Source organism: Suncus etruscus, chromosome 1, assembly GCF_024139225.1.
Source record: "Suncus etruscus isolate mSunEtr1 chromosome 1, mSunEtr1.pri.cur, whole genome shotgun sequence".
Lineage (NCBI taxonomy): Eukaryota > Metazoa > Chordata > Mammalia > Eulipotyphla > Soricidae > Suncus > Suncus etruscus.
The window spans coordinates 1,156,781-1,177,293 of NC_064848.1; the positions used below are offsets into that span (position 1 = coordinate 1,156,781).

The following is a 20,513-nucleotide window of genomic DNA, read 5'->3' on the forward strand; positions in this document are numbered from 1 at the left end:
AACTAAAAACTAACCCTCCCCAATACAAACCAAAAACCCTCAACAGTTTTGTACGTTCATGATGTTTTACCCTTTAGAAAACTCTGAAGTGAAACGTAGTAAATATCGTTTTCTTTGCTTTATTGTCATTTAAAAGAAATCAGAGTATCTAAGAAACCTGGGGTTTGAGCCACATTGTGGACTGCTCTTTTTCGCTACAGGTTGATTTTTTCATTTGTTGGCTTTAAATATATGTTGAAGTACAAGTAGCAGTTTATCACTAACTGCCCATTTGTTTCCGTTTAGAGTGAAGAGCACTTCTTGAGTAGTGACTCTCTCTTTTCTTCTCCCCAGGTTGTATCAGAATAAGATGGACGGTAGCTTTGATTGTGATTGTGGTGAGCTGGAGCCACCTGATCACTAACAAAAGACAGCTTCTGTCAAACAACAGCTGCCAGGGCTTCCTGTTGAAATACAGAGCAACAAAGGAAGAAAAGACGCAAAACGGAAATAGTGCTCACCAGCACCTTAGAACGATGCTGCTCAGGACAAGTCCAACACTGAATGTATCTGCACTGTGAGGAGAATGTTCATAGAAGCCTGTCGTGTGCATATTTATTCACATTTTTGTTAAATGTTAAATCGTTTAGCACAAGAAATCTGAGTGCATAGTATGTCATTTCATTCCGTTTGAGTTTCTTGAGTGTTTTCTTTAAATGTCTGCAGAGTTGCTGCCCCTTCTTGAACTATGAATACTGCGATCTTTTTAATTCTCAATATGAGTAGAGCTTTCTGAGATCAAAATCTAAGGGGAACTCAACGGGCCTGGTTGGCAATGAACATCAAGAAAACATCTTGCTGTGGAAGCAAAATTATTTTTCTTCTCCCTTTTTGAAAGATCTTTCCTTTCGATGCCAGTTTTCTTCCTTGTTTACACAAGTTCAACAGTTGGAAAGGAAAAAAGGCAATAGTAAGGGTTTCAAAATGGCAGAGAAATTTGAAAGTCTCATGAACATTCATGGTTTTGATCTGGGCTCTAGATATATGGACTTAAAACCATTAGGTTGTGGAGGCAATGGCTTGGTTTTTTCTGCTGTCGACAATGACTGTGACAAAAGAGTAGCCATCAAGAAAATTGTCCTTACTGATCCCCAGAGTGTCAAACATGCTCTACGTGAAATCAAAATTATCAGAAGACTTGACCATGACAACATTGTCAAAGTGTTTGAAATTCTTGGTCCCAGTGGAAGCCAATTAACAGATGACGTGGGCTCTCTCACCGAACTGAACAGTGTTTACATTGTTCAGGAGTACATGGAGACAGATTTGGCTAATGTGCTGGAGCAGGGCCCTTTACTGGAAGAGCATGCCAGGCTTTTCATGTATCAGCTGCTACGTGGGCTCAAATACATTCACTCTGCAAACGTACTGCACAGAGATCTCAAGCCAGCTAATCTTTTCATTAATACTGAAGACTTGGTGCTGAAGATAGGTGACTTTGGTCTTGCACGGATCATGGATCCCCATTATTCCCATAAGGTATGTGGCAAGGCACGTGCGGCACATTTTTTGTATTACTGATGTACATCATCAGAAATAGGTACTGCTTTACTTCTAATGAATAACATCAAGAATACATTCTTGTATTCGCTTTTATGCGTGGCAGAATTTTTTTAAACCTTTGTGTCCCCTCTTTTTCCTTTTTGACATCTGCTTTTTTCCTAATCTCCCTGTTTTTGAACAGAGCACTGGTGGAGTGGGATCCCAATGACATAAAATTCCTTAGGTGCATGGTTTATTATAATTGAAGTTTTCTCAAAGTTAGAAGTGGAAAATATGTCCTAGGTTAAAAATGTCCTGTCTGTGAGGGTAAAAGGAGGTGGTGTTTTTGCTTTTTTACTTGGGAGGTGAGTCAGATCTGATCTGTGCTCAGAGATCACTTCTGGTGGTGCTCCTGGGACCATATGCAAAGCCTGGGACCAAACCAGTCAACTAGATGCTGAGCAAGCACCTTTGCCCCTGTGCTATTTCTCTGGCTCCTCTTGTTTTACTTTCTACCTATAATCCTGTTTTGCCAATTTAAACAATTGAATTTGAACTAAACTTTTTGCATAAAGATAAAATTTACAGGAATAACAGTCAAGAAGAGTCAGTAACTTTTTTTTTTTTTTTTTTTTTGTGGTTTTTGGGTCACACCCGGCAGTGCTCAGGGGTTATTCCTGGCTCCAGGCTCAGAAATTGCTCCTGGCAGGCACGGGGGACCATATGGGATGCCGGGATTCGAACTGATGACCTCCTGCATGAAAGGCAAACGCCTTACCTCCATGCTATCTCTCTGGCCCCAAGAGTCAGTAACTTTTGTCAGAATAACTTGTCTTTAGTCAGGAATTCGATATTTTCTGAGCAGAAACCTGGTCTTTTAGTTTTCAAGCAAGATTTTATGTGGGACCCTGATGTTTAAAATGACGGAGCACCATATGATCCAGTAGTAAATGTCTAAAATAAACAAACAAATCTTTTTATTACTCGTACATCATCAAAATAATTTAATTTTATTTATTTATTTTGTTTTTGGATCACACCTGGTGGTGCTCAGGGATTACTCCTGGCTCTCTGCTCAGAAATCGCTCCTGGCAGGCATGGAGGGCTATATGGGATGCCGGAATTAGAACCACTGTCGTCCTGGAATGATGCATGCAAGGCAAATGCCCTTCCACTGTACTATCTCCAGCCCCTAAAAATAACTTAATATTATTTTGTTTTTGTTTTGGTTTGTTTTGGTTTTGGTTTTTTGGACCACACCCGGGTCGCTCAGGGGTTACTCCTGGCTATCTGCTCAGAAATAGCTCCTAGGCAGGCACGGGGGGCTGGCTGCTTGCAAGGCAAACACTGCTGTGCTATCTCTCCGGCCCCAACTTAATTTTAAAATAATTTTTCATTTCAAACAACTTAACACAAATTGAGAATTAAAATATAGTGGATGTGGGGCCAGAGAGATAGCACAGCGGTAAGGCGTTTGCCTTAGATGCAGAAGGACGATGGTTTGAATCCTGGTATCCCATATGGTCCCCCGAGCTTACCAGGAGCGATTTCTGAGCATAGAGCCAGGAGTAACCCCTGAGTGCTGCCGGGTGTGACCCAAAACCAAAACAAAACAAAACAAAATTTTATATAGTGGGTGACTATCTCCTAATTATGGAAACAATGAAATATTGTGGTTAGAAGAGTAAAGTATACTATTTAAAATTAAATCTGATTTCTGTATCTAGATGAGCTATGTATTTATGACCTCAAGTAGTTTCATTAATTGGAAACTACTATAAAACAGCTAACATCTTTCTTAACAGTTTTTCAGGATTTTGAAGATGACATAGGCAACATTTGTAATTTTTTAAATTTATAAATGTTTTTATCAAATATTTTATAAGGGGCTAGAGTGATGGCACACCGAGTAGAGTGTTTGCCTTGTAGGCAGCCAACCCAGCTTTAATTCCACATATCCCATGCTGTCCTGAGCTACTGGGTATAATTTCTGAATGCAGAATAAGGTGTGATTCCAGAGGACACCACCGGTGTGGCCCAAAAACAAAACATAAAAAAGCCTTATTATGTAAAATAGTCAAGTTGGTAGAAATGAGCTGTGTATTAGAACTAGGTCCTCTGGGATTTTAGGGAAGAAATTGACATTATTAGAATCTCTATTGCTTTTCCTTACCTTATATTTGAATTATCTCTGCCACTTAAATTAGACTTGGCATTAACAGTTTGAATATGTGGCCTAGAATTAGCACCAAATTCTTAAAATTTGATCATCCGACTTTATGTAATTAATTACTATGCTGTATCAGTGGTCCTCAAACTATAGCCCGCGGGCCACATATTGTATTTGTATCTGTTTTGTTTCTTCATTGCTAAATAAGATATATGCAGTGTGCATAAGAATTCGTTCATAAGTTTTGTTTTTACTATAGTCAGACCCTCCAATAGCCTGAGGGACAGTGAACTGGCCCCCTGTTGAAAAAGTTTGAGGACCCCTGCGTGTAGATGGTATCTTCCAGAAAGTTTTATCTCCATCTTCAAAAGTACAAGAACCTTGGGAATTGGGTAGAGAAATTAAGCATTTTATAACGTTTTTCTTTCAGTTTAGGATTTTTTTAGAGATGAATCGAGCTTTATGTACTGTATTTTCTGGCGTATAAGACGACCCCCTAATTTTGCAGTTAAAACATAAGTTTAGGCCTATATTCGCTGTATCAGACAGAACGTTCCTGTGCTGCATGTGTTCCTGTGCTCAGGTACCACAGTGAGCCAATCACAACAAGCAAAGGTTCAAAGGTCATACTGTCACAGACTTCCTCTCTGACTCTGGCCACTCTGAGCAGGCTATTGACAGTGTAGATTCGGGTCCAGAACATCGTCTCATTTGCATGCATCAAAAGCCTGCTTGGATTGGCTGAATTAGAGAGGCGGTCCGAGCAGCCTGGCAGTGATTGGTGCAGGATCGAGTTGGAAAATTCCTTTTGTGGCATTATTCAATTTTCGTTTAGTAGCATATTGAAACATTTTTCGGGATATACTCGGCGTATAAGAGGACCCCCGATTTTTGGTTGACTTTTTTTTGTTTCAAAAGTCGTCTTATATGCCAGAAAATATGGTATTTTTTTTTAATCTAAAGTTAAAAATTAAGTATACTTACATTTTTTGGTTTTTTTTGTTTGTTTTTTAGGGTCATCTTTCTGAAGGATTGGTTACTAAATGGTACAGATCTCCACGTCTTTTACTTTCTCCTAATAATTATACTAAAGCCATTGATATGTGGGCTGCTGGCTGCATCTTTGCTGAAATGCTGACTGGTAAAACCCTCTTTGCAGGTGAGAATTTAAAGTAAATGGGAAAAACTGTCTCAAGAGATGTTTGAGGAGGATGGGACAGACATACATGGTGGTGGTACAAAGAGATTATTCTGATAGTGTTCAGGGGTCACTCCTGACTGGTGTTAGGGGACCATTTAGGGCTCCTGCATACCAAGCAGATGTTCCAGTTTTTAGTTTATCACTCCAGCCCTCAAAGAGATGGGGTTTTGCTTTCATTTATGAAGTGAGATTTAAGAAGCTTTTAAAGAAATTTTTTGTGGTCTGGATATTTGAAAAGTAAGTGGTATTTTAAACACTTAAAACTTACTGAATTGTTCACCTCAGTGAACTTGATATATCTTATTTTTCAAAACATTTTGTTTTGGGGCCGGAGAGATAGCATGGAGGGAAGGCGTTTGCCTTCTTGCAGAGGATGGTGGTTTGAATCCCGGCATCCCCTAAGGTCCCCCGAGCCTGCCGGGGGCAATTTCTGAACGTAGAGCCAGGAGTAACGTTACCCCTGAGTGCCGCCGGGTGTGACCCAAAAACCAAAAAAACAAAAAATATTTTGTTTTAATAAATAGTAAATAATACTAAAGTTATCTGTTTCTGGCAATGTTAGTCTTCTGACGAATCTTTGTTGTACGGGACATACCCACTGGTATTGGGGGTCCAGGGCCAGTCCCTGTAATGCTGGATAGGGTGGTGTAGACATGACTGTTCAATATTTGAGAGTGCCAAGGGTCATACGCATGCTAGCCATGTCCTGTTCCACTGATCCCTGGCCCTTCTTGGTGAGATTTATTTGCCTACTGCTTTGATTTTCCAGAAAGAGCCAAGCAAACCTTTTGGGATGGGGGGGGGGGGCACCTCGATTTGGTGCTATAAAAAAATCTAAAGAAGGAACTTAGTTAAGATGAGAAAAGATTGGGGCTGGAGAGATACATGGAGGTATCTTGCATCCAGGAGGTCAGTGGTTTGAATCCCGGCATCCCATAGGATCCCCCAAGCCTGCCAGGAGCGATTTCTGAGCATAGAGCCAGAAGTAACCCCTGAGCACTGCCGGGTGTGACCCAAAAACCCAACCCTCCCCGCAAAAAAAAAGAAACACCAAGTATAATAAATCAGATATGAGTTTATATAAAATTATATAGTATAGGGGCTGGAGGGATAGTACCATAGGTAAGGCAGTTCCCTTGTACACAGCTGACATGAGTTTGATTCCTGACAACCCAAGTTGTCCTTTAAGCACCACCAGGAATAATTCTTGAATGCAGAGCATTGCTGACTATGGCCCAAAGGCAACAACAACAAAAATTATCTAGTACAGACTCTTAAAGCTTCAAACTTGGCTACATGAGCGATGACTGGAATAGAAGACAAAGCAGTCAAAAGGCAGGGACTACAGAGTACAAGGACTAATCCTGCCAGCTCCAGGTTGAGTCCCAGCACCACTGATGGTTCCCTGAGCATTTCCAGATGTTCCAGGACCTCCAGGGCCCACCAAAGAGAAAGTTGACCATGGGAAGTTGAGTTGGGATGGGACACTGTTAGTGGATGTGAAGTTGGAACTTTTCCTGAAATGCTTACTTAGTGTATTGGAAGTCATGGTGCCTAAATAAAAATAGTGAGGGTAGGAGGTAGTAGGGAGGGAGGGACTAGAGGTACTCTGGGCTGAAGCTATGTTTTGTTCTGGAAGCAATGGATTTGATTTCTGGCACCATGTACATAGTCCTGGAAGCCATCCTTCCCATTCCCCCAGCATTTGCCATGATAGACTTCAGCATCAGAGCATGTGGTACTAAAAAAAAAAACAAAGCAAAAATTTAAGTCAGAGCACTTATAAATGTAATGGAGGGTGGTGTGGCTATATGTCCACCCCACAGATCCAACAACACTGAAAACTTGAGATTCAAACTATAACCACCAAACTTAAAATGTACTGTCAAATTGGCGGGCTCAGGACAGAGGAGGGAACCTGGAAACACTGGTAGAAGGAAATGGACACTGATTGACAGAATTAGTGCTAGAATATTATATGTAAAGAAAGTGAAGGAGTTTCTATCTGAAAGGCTAGAATATAGGGTGCTGAAGAGTTTTGAAGAGATGATGATGCAATGATCATTTAGGTCTTTTTTTTGGGGGGGCCACACCAGTGATGCTAAGGGGTCACTCCTGGCTATGCGCTCAGAAATCACTCCTGGCTTCGGGAACCATATGGGACGCCGGGGGATCAAACCACGATCTGTCCTAGGCTAGGGCAGGCAAGGCAGATGCCTTACCCCTTGCACCACTGCTCCGGCCCCTTTTTTCCTTTATGTATGAATCCCTTTGTGCTGGCACCATTTGTTGAAGATTGTTCTGGAGAGATAGTATAATGCCCCAACCTGCTGCGAGTGATTCCTGAGTACAGAGCCAGAAGTAAGCCTTGCGTAGCACTGGGTGTGACACAAGCAAAACAAAACGAAACAAAACAAAAGATTGTTCTCTCTCCATGATTATAATACACAACTTCTTTGTGACCTAGGCTCAGCTGTGCTATACATTTTTCCAATTTTGTTTTGCATTTTCGAATTGAATCACTCTTTAAGGGCTGGAGTACAATAGGTAGAGGGTATTTACTTGCACGCAGCTAACCCAGGTTTGATCCCTAGCATCTTATATGGTCCCCTGAGTATTGCCAGGTGTGATTCCTGATTTAGAGTTGGGGGTACCTCTGAGCATCACCAGGTATGTGGCCCACAACCGCTCTCAAAATTAAATGTTTAGTTACCTTAGTTTTAATATGTTTGTTGTTGAACATTGAGCAGTGTTTTTACATTGTATTTGGTGGGTTTTGTTTTTAATTTTAGGTGCACATGAACTTGAACAGATGCAGCTGATTTTAGAATCTATTCCTGTTGTTCATGAGGAAGATCGTCAGGAGCTTCTCAGCGTAATTCCCGTTTACATTAGAAATGATATGACTGAGCCACACAAACCTTTAACTCAGCTGCTTCCAGGAATTAGTCGAGAAGGTATTTGACTCATGAGGAGGCGTGCTGGTCTGATGGGGTGTGTTTATAGTGTATATGCCCTGACTGTAAGCAACATCTGCAGAGAAGCTTTACCTTACTATCCTGAAATGTGAGGTTTTCTCTTAAATAGGCTTGAAACATTTCTAGGAGTACCTAGAATTCTCACTTTAAAATCCTTTCCACTCTGGCTAGGGTCTTTGTGATTCTTATTCGGAATAATTTTCTTTTGTTCTGTTTTGTTTTTGATCACACCTGGCAGTACTTGGATTCGAATCACCATCCTCCTGCATGCAAGGCAAACGTCTTGCATCCATGCTATTTCTCTGGCCCCATTTGGAATAATTTCTCGGATTCCAGATAGTATATCATTTTCTCCTGGTTCCAACTCCTTTTTGCTTTTTTTTTCCTTCTTTTCTGTTTTTGTGCCGTAGCCGGTAGTACTCAGGTGTTAGAACCTGACTCTGGGAGCTGGAGAGATAGCATGGTGGTAAGGCACCTGCCTTCAATGCAGAAGGACAGTGGTTCAAATCCCGGCATCCCATATGGTCCCCCAAGCCTGCCACGGGTGATTTCTGAGCGTACAGCCAGGAGTAACCCCTGAGCACTGCCGGGTGTGACCTCCCCCCCCCAAAAAAAAACAAAAAAAACAAACAAAAAAAAGAACCTGACTCAGGAATCATTCCTGGCAGGATTGAGGGAACCATTTACATCTAATTACTTGCCATACATGATCATATTAAATTAAATAAAAATTCAAAGCTGATGTAGAGTTTTTTTTTAGGGTTTTATGATTAATGTGATTTTAATACGAGAGATTTAGATATGAAAGAACTGAGTCAGATGGGGAAGACAAAGCTTTTAGGGGCAAAAAACAGTTGGAAGAAAGCAAAATTCGGGCCCGTAGAGATAGCACAGAGATAGCACAGCGGCGTTTGCCTTGCAAGCAGCTGATCCAGGACCAAAGGTGGTTGGTTCGAATCCCGGTGTCCCATAAGGTCCCCCGTGCCTGCCAGGAGCTATTTCTGAGTAGACAGCCAGGAGTAACCCCTGAGCACTGCCGGGTGTGGCCCAAAAACCCAAACCCCCCCCCCCCCAAAAAAGCAAAATTTGTTATTGGCCAAGAATATTTTAATAAGAGCATATTGTTTGGTGTTAAAAGTTTAAAGGTTGGGGGGCCGGCGAGATGGCGCTAGAGGTAAGGTGTCTGCCTTGCAAGCGCTAGCCAAGGAAGGACCGTGTTTTGATCCCCTGGTGTCCCATATGGTCCCCCCAAGCCAGGGGCAGTTTCTGAGCACTTAGCCAGGAATAACCCCTAAGCATCAAATGGGTGTGGCCCGAAAAACTGAAAGAAAAAAAAAGTTTAAAGGTTGGGGTCAGAGAGATGGCATGGAGGCAAGGCATTTGCCTTGCATGCAGAAGGACGGTGGTTTGAATCCCAACATCCATATGGTCCCCTGAGCCTGCCAGGAGCGATTTCTGAGCATCAAGCCAGAACCCCTGAGTGCCGCTGAGTGTGACCCAAAAAACGAAAAGAAAAAACCTTTAAAGGTTGGGGTTGGTGAAGAGATCACGGCAGTAGGACGTAGGGCGCTTGCCTTGCATGCGGATGACTTGAGAAGGACCCGGTTTGATTCCCAACATCCCACCTGGTCGTCCCCCGTGCCTGCCAGGAGCGATTTCTGAGCACAAAGCCAGGAGTAACCCCTGAGCGCTGCCAGGTGTGGCCCAAGAACCAAAAAAAAAAAGTTTAAAGGTTGAAAGTGTGGAAGTTTGAACAAGCTTGAAAGTGGTAGAAACTTGGAGAGCACCATTGACCACAAAACAATTAGTTGTGCTACTGTTTTTGTTTTTGTTTTTGGATTCCTCCTGGCTCTATGCTCAGAAATCGCTCCTGGCAGGCTCTGGGAACCATATGGGATGCCGGGATTTGAACCACCGTCCTTCTGCATGAAAGGCAAATGCCTTATCTCCATGCTATCTCTCAGGCCCCTAGTTGTTACTCTTTTTTTTTTTTTAATATGAAATGCTTCACAATTTGCGTGTCATCCTTGCACAGGGGCCATGCTAATCTGTATCGTTCCAATTTTAGTATATGTGCTGCTGAAGTGAGTATTAATTGTGTTACTCTTAAAATATAAATGAGGTGTGGGCTGGAGAGATAGCACAGCAATAGGGCATTTGCCTTGCATGCAGCCAATCCAGGACAGATGGTGGTTCAAATCCCAGCGTCCATTATATTCCCGTGCCTGCCAGGAGCCATTTCTGAGCGCAGAGCCAGGCGTAACCCCTGAGCACTGCTGGGCATGACCCAAAACTCAAAATGAAAAAAAAAATTTCATGCCTCATTTATATATATATTTTGGTTTTGGGTCACACCTGGCAGCTCCTGGCTCTGCCCTCAGAAGTCTCTCCTGGCAGGCTCAGGGAACGATATGGGATGCTGGGAATTGAACCTGTGTTTATCCAGTGTTGGCAAGTCTTACTGCTTTGCTATCACTCCGGCCCCTTTCCTAGCATTTTTTGCTTGTTTTCTTAGCATTTGCATTTTTATTTTGAGACTGATGTGATTTTTGTTCATGTAATATACGTAAGAATATTACCCTTGCCAAGTTAGATAAATGTTATTCTAGTGAATTTCTGGTTCATCACCTTTATTGTAAACTTTGGGGGCAGGGCAAGTGTTTGGATTCAAACCACTGTCAGTCCTGAATTGGCTGCTTGCAAGGCAAATGCCCTACTGCTGTGCTATCTCTGTGGCCCAGAGGGATAAACATTTTGAACTCTTGTATACTATAGCAAGATAACTTTGGGATGAGTCCCATACCCAGCTACGTATTGTTGTCTTGGGGCCATGCTCAATAGTGCTTAAGGGCTACTCCTGGCAGTTCTCAGAGGACCATCTTATGTTCCCGGGGATGCACTCCAGTCCCTTGCACTCTCTAGACTCCAAGAACAGTTTCTAGGAAAATGTATTAGATTTCTGGGAGCGTGGCCCAGATCCCTGGGGAGGGGTTTGGGCCACTCCTGAGACTTTCTGTCAGTGCCTAGGAGTGATCCTGTGGAGGGGCTAGAGTATGCAGTAAGGTATTTGTCTTGTGTTACATCGACCTGGGTTTAGATTCTGACATCCCATATGGTCTCCTGAGCCCTCCAGGAGTGATTCCTGAGGCTGTTATATATTGTTAGAGAAATCAAACCAGGGTCAGCAGCATGCAAGGCAAGTGCCTTAAATCCTGTTCTCTTGACCCTTATTTTTAATATATATTAAATTTTTTTTCTGGGCCACACCTGATGATATTCAGGGTTACTCCTGGCTCACTCAAGAATCACTCCTGATGTGGCTCAGGGGGACCATATGGGCTGCCAGCAATTGAACCTGCCTTATCTTTTTTTTTTTTATGAATCAAGTATTAGTTCTCTGAACACACACCTACCTTTCATTGTATAATCCTCTTTATTTTCTTTATGGATTGATAGAATACTAATATAATTAAGGTGTTTTATTCCTGTTAGGCACTGATTTATCTAGTTGTTGAAGTAAATAAAACCAAATTTTTTTTTACCTTTTTTAAACATAAGCAATTCTTTTCTCAACAACTTACACCCTGTGCAGCACTGGATTTCCTGGAACAAATTCTAACCTTCAGCCCCATGGATCGTTTGACTGCAGAGGAAGCGCTCTCTCATCCGTACATGAGCATTTATTCTTTTCCGACGGATGAGCCAATTTCGAGTCATCCTTTTCATATTGAAGATGAAGTTGATGATATTTTGCTTATGGATGAAACTCACAGTCACATTTATAACTGGGAAAGGTAAATTGATCTTAATTAAATTAAAAACGTGTTTATATTTCTAAGTTAATTCTAATGCAGTGAATGTAATTTTTAAATTTTTATGTGATTAAAATTATGTAGGTGTCTTAAGTTTAATAAGAGAGTGGTAGGGGCCGGAGAGATAGCATGGAGGTAAGGCATTTACCTTTCATGCCGAAGTTCATCGGTTCGAATCCCGGCATCCCATATGGTCCCCCGTGCCTGCCAGGAGCAATTTCTGAGCACAGAGCCAGGAAAAACCCCTGAGCACTGCCGGGTGTGACCCAAAAACCACACACACACACACACACACACACACACACACACACACACACACACACACAGAGAGAGAGAGAGAGAGAGAGAGAGAGAGAGAGAGAGAGGAAGTAAAGCAAGTAAGGAAGGCACTTATAGACAGTTGGCCTATCTCCTCCATGCCTTGCCATGAGTGATCCCTAAGCATTGGGACAAAATGTAGTAGGTAGTCTCTGGGTTTCTTTTAAACTTCATACTATCTTTTAGTAACCTTTAAATACATTAAATACTTAATAATTAACTGATTTAGGTATATATAATGAAATAGTCAAATGTCACTTTTGAAACTTTTTTTTTTTTTGGTTTTTGGGTCACACCCGGCAGCGGTTGGGGGCTTACTCCCGCCTCTATGCTCAGAAATCGCTCCTGCCAGGCTTGGGGGACTACGGTCCTTCTGCATGCAAAGTGCAAATGCCTTACCTCCATGCTATCTCTCCGGCCCCAACTTGGAAACATTTCAAAGCCACTGTCATTAAAAAATTTTTTGGGGCCACACCGGGTGACGCTCAGGGGTTACTCCTGGCTATGCACTCAGAAGTCGCTCCTGGCTTGGGGGACCATATGGGACGCCAGGGGATCGAACCGCGGTCCGACCTAGGCTAGTGCTGGCAAGGCAGACACCTTACCTCTAGCGCCACTGCCTCGGCCCCCACTGTCATTAAATTTAAAAATAATTTAAATGTGAGTGTTGAAACTTGAAATGCTGAACTATTATATATTACTTATTTTTTAAATTTTGGATTTGGGGCCATACCTGCTGACTCACACCTGGCTCTGTGCTCAGATAATGGTCAGGGAACATTTGGGGCACCAGAGTCAGCCACAGGCAAAGCAGGCATTCTTACCCACTGTAGTATTTTTCTTAGCCCAAATCTGAACATGGTTTTTGGTGAAGAAAGAAAGTTTGAAACTTGCATAGAAAGATTTGAGTGGAGAGAAAGGGATAAGTGTGTTTTCAAGAGAACACAGGCTTCTCTGAATTGGAAATAGGTCAGCAAAGGAACAGACAAGCAAACTAGATGTGCAAAGGAAGAACGATGGGCTTGAAGAGTGAGCCCCAAACCTGGACAGCTTTATTTTTTTATTTTTTGGTTTTTGGGCCACATGAGGTGGCGCTCAGGGGTCACTCCTGACTGCGCTCAGGGATTGAACCTGGATCTATCCCGTGTTGTCCACATGCAAGGCAAACGCCCTACCTTTCTTATTGCTCCAGCCCCATGGATATTGACTTAAATTATTTAAGCAGTAGATGGATATATTTTCTTCTTTTATTGTTTGTGGGGGTTTTTGAGTGAGGGGAGGTACACCTGGCTCTTCACTCAGAAATTACTCCTGGAAGATTCTGGGGATCATCCCTGGGGATGCCAGGGATCAAACCTTGGTTGGTATAAGGCAAGTGTTCTACCTACTGTACTATTGTGCTCTGATCTGGACCATTTTAAATGATTGCTTTTATGATGAATGTAACAAAATTTTTGTGTGTGTAGCATCCTCTATGGGTGTGTGTGTTATCTTTATAGTTACTCAGTTTGGGGCCAGAGAGATACTTAAATGTGCTGATACTTAAATGAGGCCAAATGGTTGGCTCCCTGTTGGTACATAGTCCCTCTAGGCACCAACAGAAAGTAATACAGAGTGGGAATAGCCCCTAAGCATACCAAAACCCAAATAAATTAATCAGTTTTCTGCATATAATCACTGTCTTTTTGTTTTGGGTCTAGACTTGGCTGCCCTTCGGGCTTGTACTTAGCTTGCACTCCGGGATGACTTCTGGTATTCTAGGGGACCCTAAGAGCTATACTGTATGGGGGATTCATTTCCAGGTCAACCACAAAGTAAGGCAAGCACCTCACCCACTCAACTAGAGAGTCTCTCTGGCATCTAATTATTTCTGTCTTTTTTGGTTTGGTTTTGGGTCAGACCCAGTGGCTCTCAAGTCACTCCTGGCTCTGTGCTCAGAAGTCACTCCTGGTAAGCTTGGGGGACCATGTGGTATGCCAGGATTCGAATCACTATCTAACCTGTGTTGACTGCAGGCAGGGCAAATGCCTTACCACTGTGCTATTGCCCGGTCCCTAATCATTTCGGTCTTAATAGAAATAATTGCTATTGACTCAAAAGCCTAGAGTTCACATATTGCTTGTGGAGACTGGGAATTCTGTTCCTCTTGCTGATTTTGGCCCTCAGCATTGCTGGAACTGATTCATCTCACCAAACCTTCACGACAAGTATCACTAGGAGAGATTGTTAGTATCTTCTACAGAGCCAAGGCTAAACCCAGCAGTGATGGGGGATGGATGCAAGTGATGCCAGGTAGAGAATGCAAGCCTCACTCAGGTCAGATTTTTACTGTCTTGAGTCACCTCCATGGCCCCAGAAAAAAAAATTTTTGGACTTAAAGTATAAGCTATATGCAAGTCTGTTTTCCTAATGATATAAAGATAATTTGGGGGCCCGGAGAGATAGCACAGTGGTGTTTGCCTTGCAAACCAGGACCTAAGGTGGTTGGTTCGAGTCCCGGTGTCCCATATGGTCCCCCGTGCCTGCTAGGAGCTATTTCTGAGCAGACAGCCAGAAGTAACCCCTGAGCACCACCGCGTGTGGCCCAAAAAAACAAAAACAAAAACAAACAAAAAAAAAAGATAATTTGGGGGTATTTAACAATACCCTGTAAAGAGATTCTTGTTTGCTCTTGCTCTTATTTTTGGAATACACCTGGTTGTGTTCAGAGATCACTCATGGAAAGAATCCATATGCAATACTAGGGATCGAACTGGGCTGGTCCCAAGATAGGTAAGCATCTTATCCTCTGAAGTATATCTTTGGCCCCAAAGAGAATTATCAGTCTACCCAGTAAACATAAAAGTGGGCAAGAGGGGGGCTGAGAGATAGCATGGAGGTAGGACGTGTTTGCCTTGCATGCAGAAGGATGGTAGTTTGAACCCTGGCATCCCATATGGTCCCCCAAGCCTGCCAGGGGCGATTTCTGAGCATAGAGCCAGGAGTAACCCCTAAGCGCTGCCTGTTGTGACCCAGAAACAAAACAAACAAACAAAAAAAAGTGGGCAACATACTGGGTAGAGCCAGGGTGTTTGCCTTGCATGTGACCAACCCGGTTCAATCCTTGCCATCTCTAATGGTCCCCCAAGCCTTCCAGGAGTGATTTCTGAGCACAGAGCATTGAGTAACACCTGAACACTGCTGGTGTGGTCCAAAAACCAAAAGGGGGAATCTCTTTTTAGAGCCTCCTATGAGAATTTCTAATCAATTGATTGCATTTTCCAAATAGTGCTTAGGAGGCCTTGAGTCATTCATTCCCCACCCAAGCCAACCCAGTTCCAACCCCGACATCGGTCTGGGCGAGTGGTCCAGTGCAGGGGCCTAGAGACACGCCAGGGCTGTCCCAACTGTGCTGAGTCTGCTTCATGCTGCCGAACAGCTATGCTCACTCTCCCAATTCCGAAGTAGTATTATTAGTATTTCAAATTAGTGTTACGAGTAGTAGTATTATTTTGAAACCTGAGATGCTTTTAATGTTTAAATTTGGGAATAACTAATAAGTTATTAGTTAAAGTTTTAGAATTTCTTATATTTCTGGGGCCTAAGAGATAGCATGGAAGTAAGGCATTTGCCTTGCATGCAGAAGGTTGGTGGTTCGAATCCTGTCCTCCCAAATGGTCCCCTGAGCCTGCCAGGAGCGATATTTTTTTTAGCGTAAAGCCAGGAGTAACCCCTGAGTGCTGCCGGGTGTGCCCCCCCAAAAGAGAGAATTTCTTATATTTCTGTGCTTAAATGATTACTAGGTAATTATTAAAGAAGACATTAATATTGAAATTATTTTCTTCATTTTATTTCTCCTAGAATGCTAAAGTAATTGTTTACACACACCTGCCAGCACCTGTTCTTTTTTCCTCCACAGGAACATTTCTGCTCCCTCCACAGGGTTCTTTCTGAACATACACAGATTTCTTCCAATCTTGATTTTCTTTGTACTTCTTTGTCATCTGATTGTTTTTCTGTTGTCTCATCTACTTTTCTCAGCCTTTTACATGGTGTGTTTTATTGATTGATTGGTTGGTTGATTGTTTCAGGGGTTGGGGGAACGACACAGAGCCAGCTGAGCTCTGAGTGAGTTTTCTCCTGACTCTACTCGGGTCACTCCTGGCAGGCAGGTCTGTCTGCAGCTCTATGTTTCTGTTTTTAATCTGCCTCTCCTTGGGCATGGTACAGTCACCCTGCTGTGACATGTCTGTAAGAGGATGTGACTGACACACAAAGGAAAATGATTTTACCTATGGTGATGAGATCCAGCAGGCAGGAATGCCTGTCTGTCTTCTACCAGTCTGTCTTTCACCATTGAGGGGAGATTTCTCAGTCTTTATTGATATGAGATTAGAGACATACGTGTTTGTGTTCAGATATTTTTGTTACATGTTGTGGCCAGATAGTTTTATAGGTTCTTTTTGTCTATGAAACTGTGTTTGTATAGAACTCTCAGTCTCCCTTCCACATAGATGTTTATCTGTAATTGTGTTTGAAGAGAAAAAAATAGAAGAGGAAATACATTGAGATGACAGTTTTATTGAAGGATGAAATCTCAGGTGGGACCAAAATGATAGTTCAGTGGCAGGGTGCCTGTCTGGTACACAGCTGGTGAGGGCTCACACACACACACACACACACACACACCCCTGATGAGTGTTCCATCTCCCCCACACACACACACAGCTGGTGAGGGCTCACACACACACACACACACACACCCCTGATGAGTGTTTCATCTCCCCTCCACACACACACCCCCCTGATGAGGGTTCCATCTCCATGAGGAATAAACCCTGATCACCTCTGACACACACACACACCCTGGTACAAACATACAGCTGATGAAGGTTCCATTTCCATGAGGAATAAACCCAGATCACCTCTCTCTCTCTCTCTCTCTCTCTCTCTCTCTCTCTCTCTCTCTCTCTCTCTCTCTCTCTCTCTTTCTCTCTCTCTCTCTCTCTCCCCTCTCTCTCTCTCACATACACACACACACACACACACACACACACACCACACACACCACACACACCCCTGATGAGGGTTCCATCTCCATGAGGAATAAACCCTGATCACCTCTGGGTCACACATACACACACAACAAAACACATACACATACCTGTTGAGGGTTCTATCTCCATGAGGAATACACGCACACACCACCCTGATTACCTCTAATGAGGGTTCCATCTCCATGAGAAATCTCACACATACACAGCCCTGATGAGGGTTCCATCTCCATGAGAAATCACACACACACACACACACACACACACACACACACACCGATGACGGTTCCATCTCCATGAGGAATAAACCCTGACCACCTCTGGGTCTCAACACACACACCCCTGATGAGGGTTCCATCTCCATGAGGAATACACACACACACAACCAAACACACACCCACATACACCCACACACCCTGATGAGGGTTCCATCTCCATGATCTCCATGAGGAACAAACCCTGATCACCTCTGGGACACACACACACACACACACACACACACACACACACACACACACACACACACACACACACCTGATGAGGGTTCCATCTCCATGAGGAATAAACCCTGATCACCTCTGGGTCATACACACATACAAGCAAATACATATACACATACATCAAAAAATACCCCTCTGGGTCACACACATACAAACAACCAAACACACACACACACACACAAAAATCAATCAAAATGTTTTTGGGTTTTTTTTTTTAGATGAGGGAGAAAGAGCTTGATAGGTAGCAGAAGGTAAGACATTTGCCTTGGGGCTGGAGCAGTGGCGCATCAATAGGGCTTTTGCCTTGCATGTGGCTGACATAGGACAGATCGGGTTTGTTTCCCCATCGTCCCATATGGTCCCCCAAACCAGGAGTGATTTCTGAGTACATAGCCAGGATTAACCCCTGAGTGTCACTAGGTGTTGCCCAAAAACAAAAAAAAAACAAAAAACAAAAAAAGGCATTCACCTTGTATGTAGCCATATCCACAACAGATGAGATCTTGGTTCACATCTTGGCACTTCATGGTGTCCTGAGAACTACTCTACCCAACAACAACAATGACAAAGAAAGAATGAGGCCAGAAGCACAGCAGGTAAGGAAGGCACATGTCACATACAGTCTCCTGACTGATCTCTGAGTGCAGAATCAGCCAGGAATAAGCCTTGAGCATAGTCAGGTATGCCCTGCCCCCCCCAATTCAGATGTTGATTATAGTTATATACTTCATTGGTAATTGTCAATATATAATTGTTTTATATACTTACAGACCTTATATTAAGATGTTTCTAGGGGCTGGAGCGATAGCACAGTTGGTCGGGCATTTGCCTTGCACACAGTCAACCCGTCATGGACTCGATTTGATTCCCTGCGTCCCATGTGGTTCCCAGAGCCTGCCAGGAGCAACTTCTGAGCGCAGAGCCAGGAGTAACTTACCCCTGAGCACCACTGGGTGTGGCCCAAAAACCAAAAGAAAAAGATATATCTGGGGGTCACGGAAAGCTTACAATTCACACTCCTGTGACCTCATGAAGCTCACACCATGCTTTCCAAGGTACTCAGTTGATTTGAAGATGAAAATCTTCGCTGTCACCTAATATTGATTTTCTTTTTTCAGGTACCATGATTGTCAGTTTTCAGAGCATGATTGGCCTATACATCACAATTTTGATATTGATGAAGTTCAGCTTGACCCAAGGGCTCTGTCTGATGTTACTGATGAAGAAGAAGTACAAGTAGATCCTCGAAAATACTTGGATGGAGATCGTGAAAAGTACTTGGAGGACCCTGCTTTTGATACCAATTACTCTGCTGAGTCCTGTTGGCAGTACTCAGATCATCATGAAAACAAATATTGTGATTTGGAGTGTAGCCATACTTGTAACTACAAAATGAGGTCATCATCATATTTAGATAACTTAGTTTGGAGAGAGAGTGAAGTTAACCATTACTATGAACCCAAACTTATTATAGATCTTTCCAATTGGAAGGAGCAGAGCAAAGAAAAACCTGATAAGAGAGGCAAGTCAAAATGCGAAAGGAATGGATTGGTGAAAGCTCAGATAGCTCTAGAGGAAGCATCACAGCAACTGGCTGAGAAAGAGAGGGAAAAAAATCAGGGATTTGACTTTGATTCTTTCATTGCAGGAACTATTCAGCTTAGTTCACAGCATGAATCATCTGATGTTGTTGATAAATTAAATGACTTGAATAGCTCAGTGTCCCAACTAGAATTGAAAAGTTTAATCTCAAAGTCGGTGAGCCAAGAAAAACAAGAAAAAGGAATGGCAAATTTGGCTCAGTTAGAAGCTTTATACCAGTCTTCCTGGGATAGCCAGTTTGTGGGTAGTGGGGAAGACTGCTTTCTTATAAATCAATTTTGTTGTGAGGTAAGGAAAGATGAGCAGGTTGAGAAAGAAAATACTTACACCAGTTACTTGGACAAGTTCTTTAGCAGAAAAGAAGATACTGAAATGCTAGAAACTGAGCCAGTGGAGGATGGGAAGCTTGGGGAGAGAGGAAATGACGAAGGATTTCTGAGTCATGGTGGGGAGTACCTCTTTAACAAGCAGCTTGAGTCCATAGGTATCCCACAGTTCCACAGTCCGGTGGGGTCACCACTTAAGTCAATCCAGGCCACATTAACACCGTCTGCTATGAAATCTTCCCCTCAGATTCCTCATAAGACATACAGCAACATTCTGAAACATTTGAACTAAAACACTCAGCAGACATTTCTCTTTGTGTTTTTCATGAAGTGTGTTTTGTCTTTCATTATAGTTTTAAGTCATTCTCTTTTTTTTTTTTTCACTTGAATCAGATGGTGTCATTTAGAAAGGATTTTGTTAGTTCTTGGTTTTTTAAATCCAAACTTTTTTTCTACATGTGAGATGGTTTTCATTTTAACTGGCATGTCCTTTGCACACAAAACTAAAGATTGAGCAAAATGATGCAATGCAGGAGGAGACAAATGCACTAAGTAAGACAAGTGTAGGAAAAAACATCAACAAAAAAACATTCTCTCATAGAACAGTGATCTGTTTTACAGGAAACAAAATCTTGCCTTGAAATTTACACAGTGAGACTGTACATAATTGCATGAAAATATCTATTTTTTCCTAGAGCATTTTTCATTCATGAGTATTTTCAAGTTTTTCATACTGTACACATTTCTTAAAACACATGATACCAGCAGCAACTGCAAATGAATGCCGAATTTGGTAAACATGTGTTATCTACCTCAAGGTAACAAAAGTATGTGGCAAAACATACCACCCATAGTGCTCACAACACGCACTTCTATTTAGCCAGCATTTATTATAGCAAACTATTCTTACAACCCATTCACCATGTATACATGTTCTGGTATGCGTTCTTTTATAGTGAAGCGTTACTACATCACCTTATTTATTTGAGCAAATTCCGTAGATTTTCTGTAATGATAAAAAGTTAACTTTGTTTCTAAAATTAATTTGCAAA

The 20,513-nt window shown here is 42.5% G+C and overlaps 1 protein-coding gene and 1 pseudogene across 1 annotated transcript in view; one reads left to right on the plus strand and one right to left on the minus strand.

The window, feature by feature from the left end:
- Positions 1–20,014, plus strand: part of MAPK6 (mitogen-activated protein kinase 6) — a 37,469-nt gene extending 17,455 nt beyond the window's left edge. Inside the window, exons 2-6 of the mRNA XM_049777843.1 lie at positions 334–1,518; positions 4,706–4,850; positions 7,685–7,849; positions 11,463–11,664; positions 18,652–20,014. Of these exons, the coding sequence (XP_049633800.1) occupies positions 964–1,518; positions 4,706–4,850; positions 7,685–7,849; positions 11,463–11,664; positions 18,652–19,753 (2,169 nt within the window). The 5' untranslated portion in view covers positions 334–963 and the 3' untranslated portion in view covers positions 19,754–20,014. The remainder of the gene's footprint in view (positions 1–333; positions 1,519–4,705; positions 4,851–7,684; positions 7,850–11,462; positions 11,665–18,651) is intronic.
- LOC126029203 (uncharacterized) lies at positions 9,862–9,962 on the minus strand (annotated as a pseudogene).
- Positions 20,015–20,513: the final 499 nt, after the last annotated feature.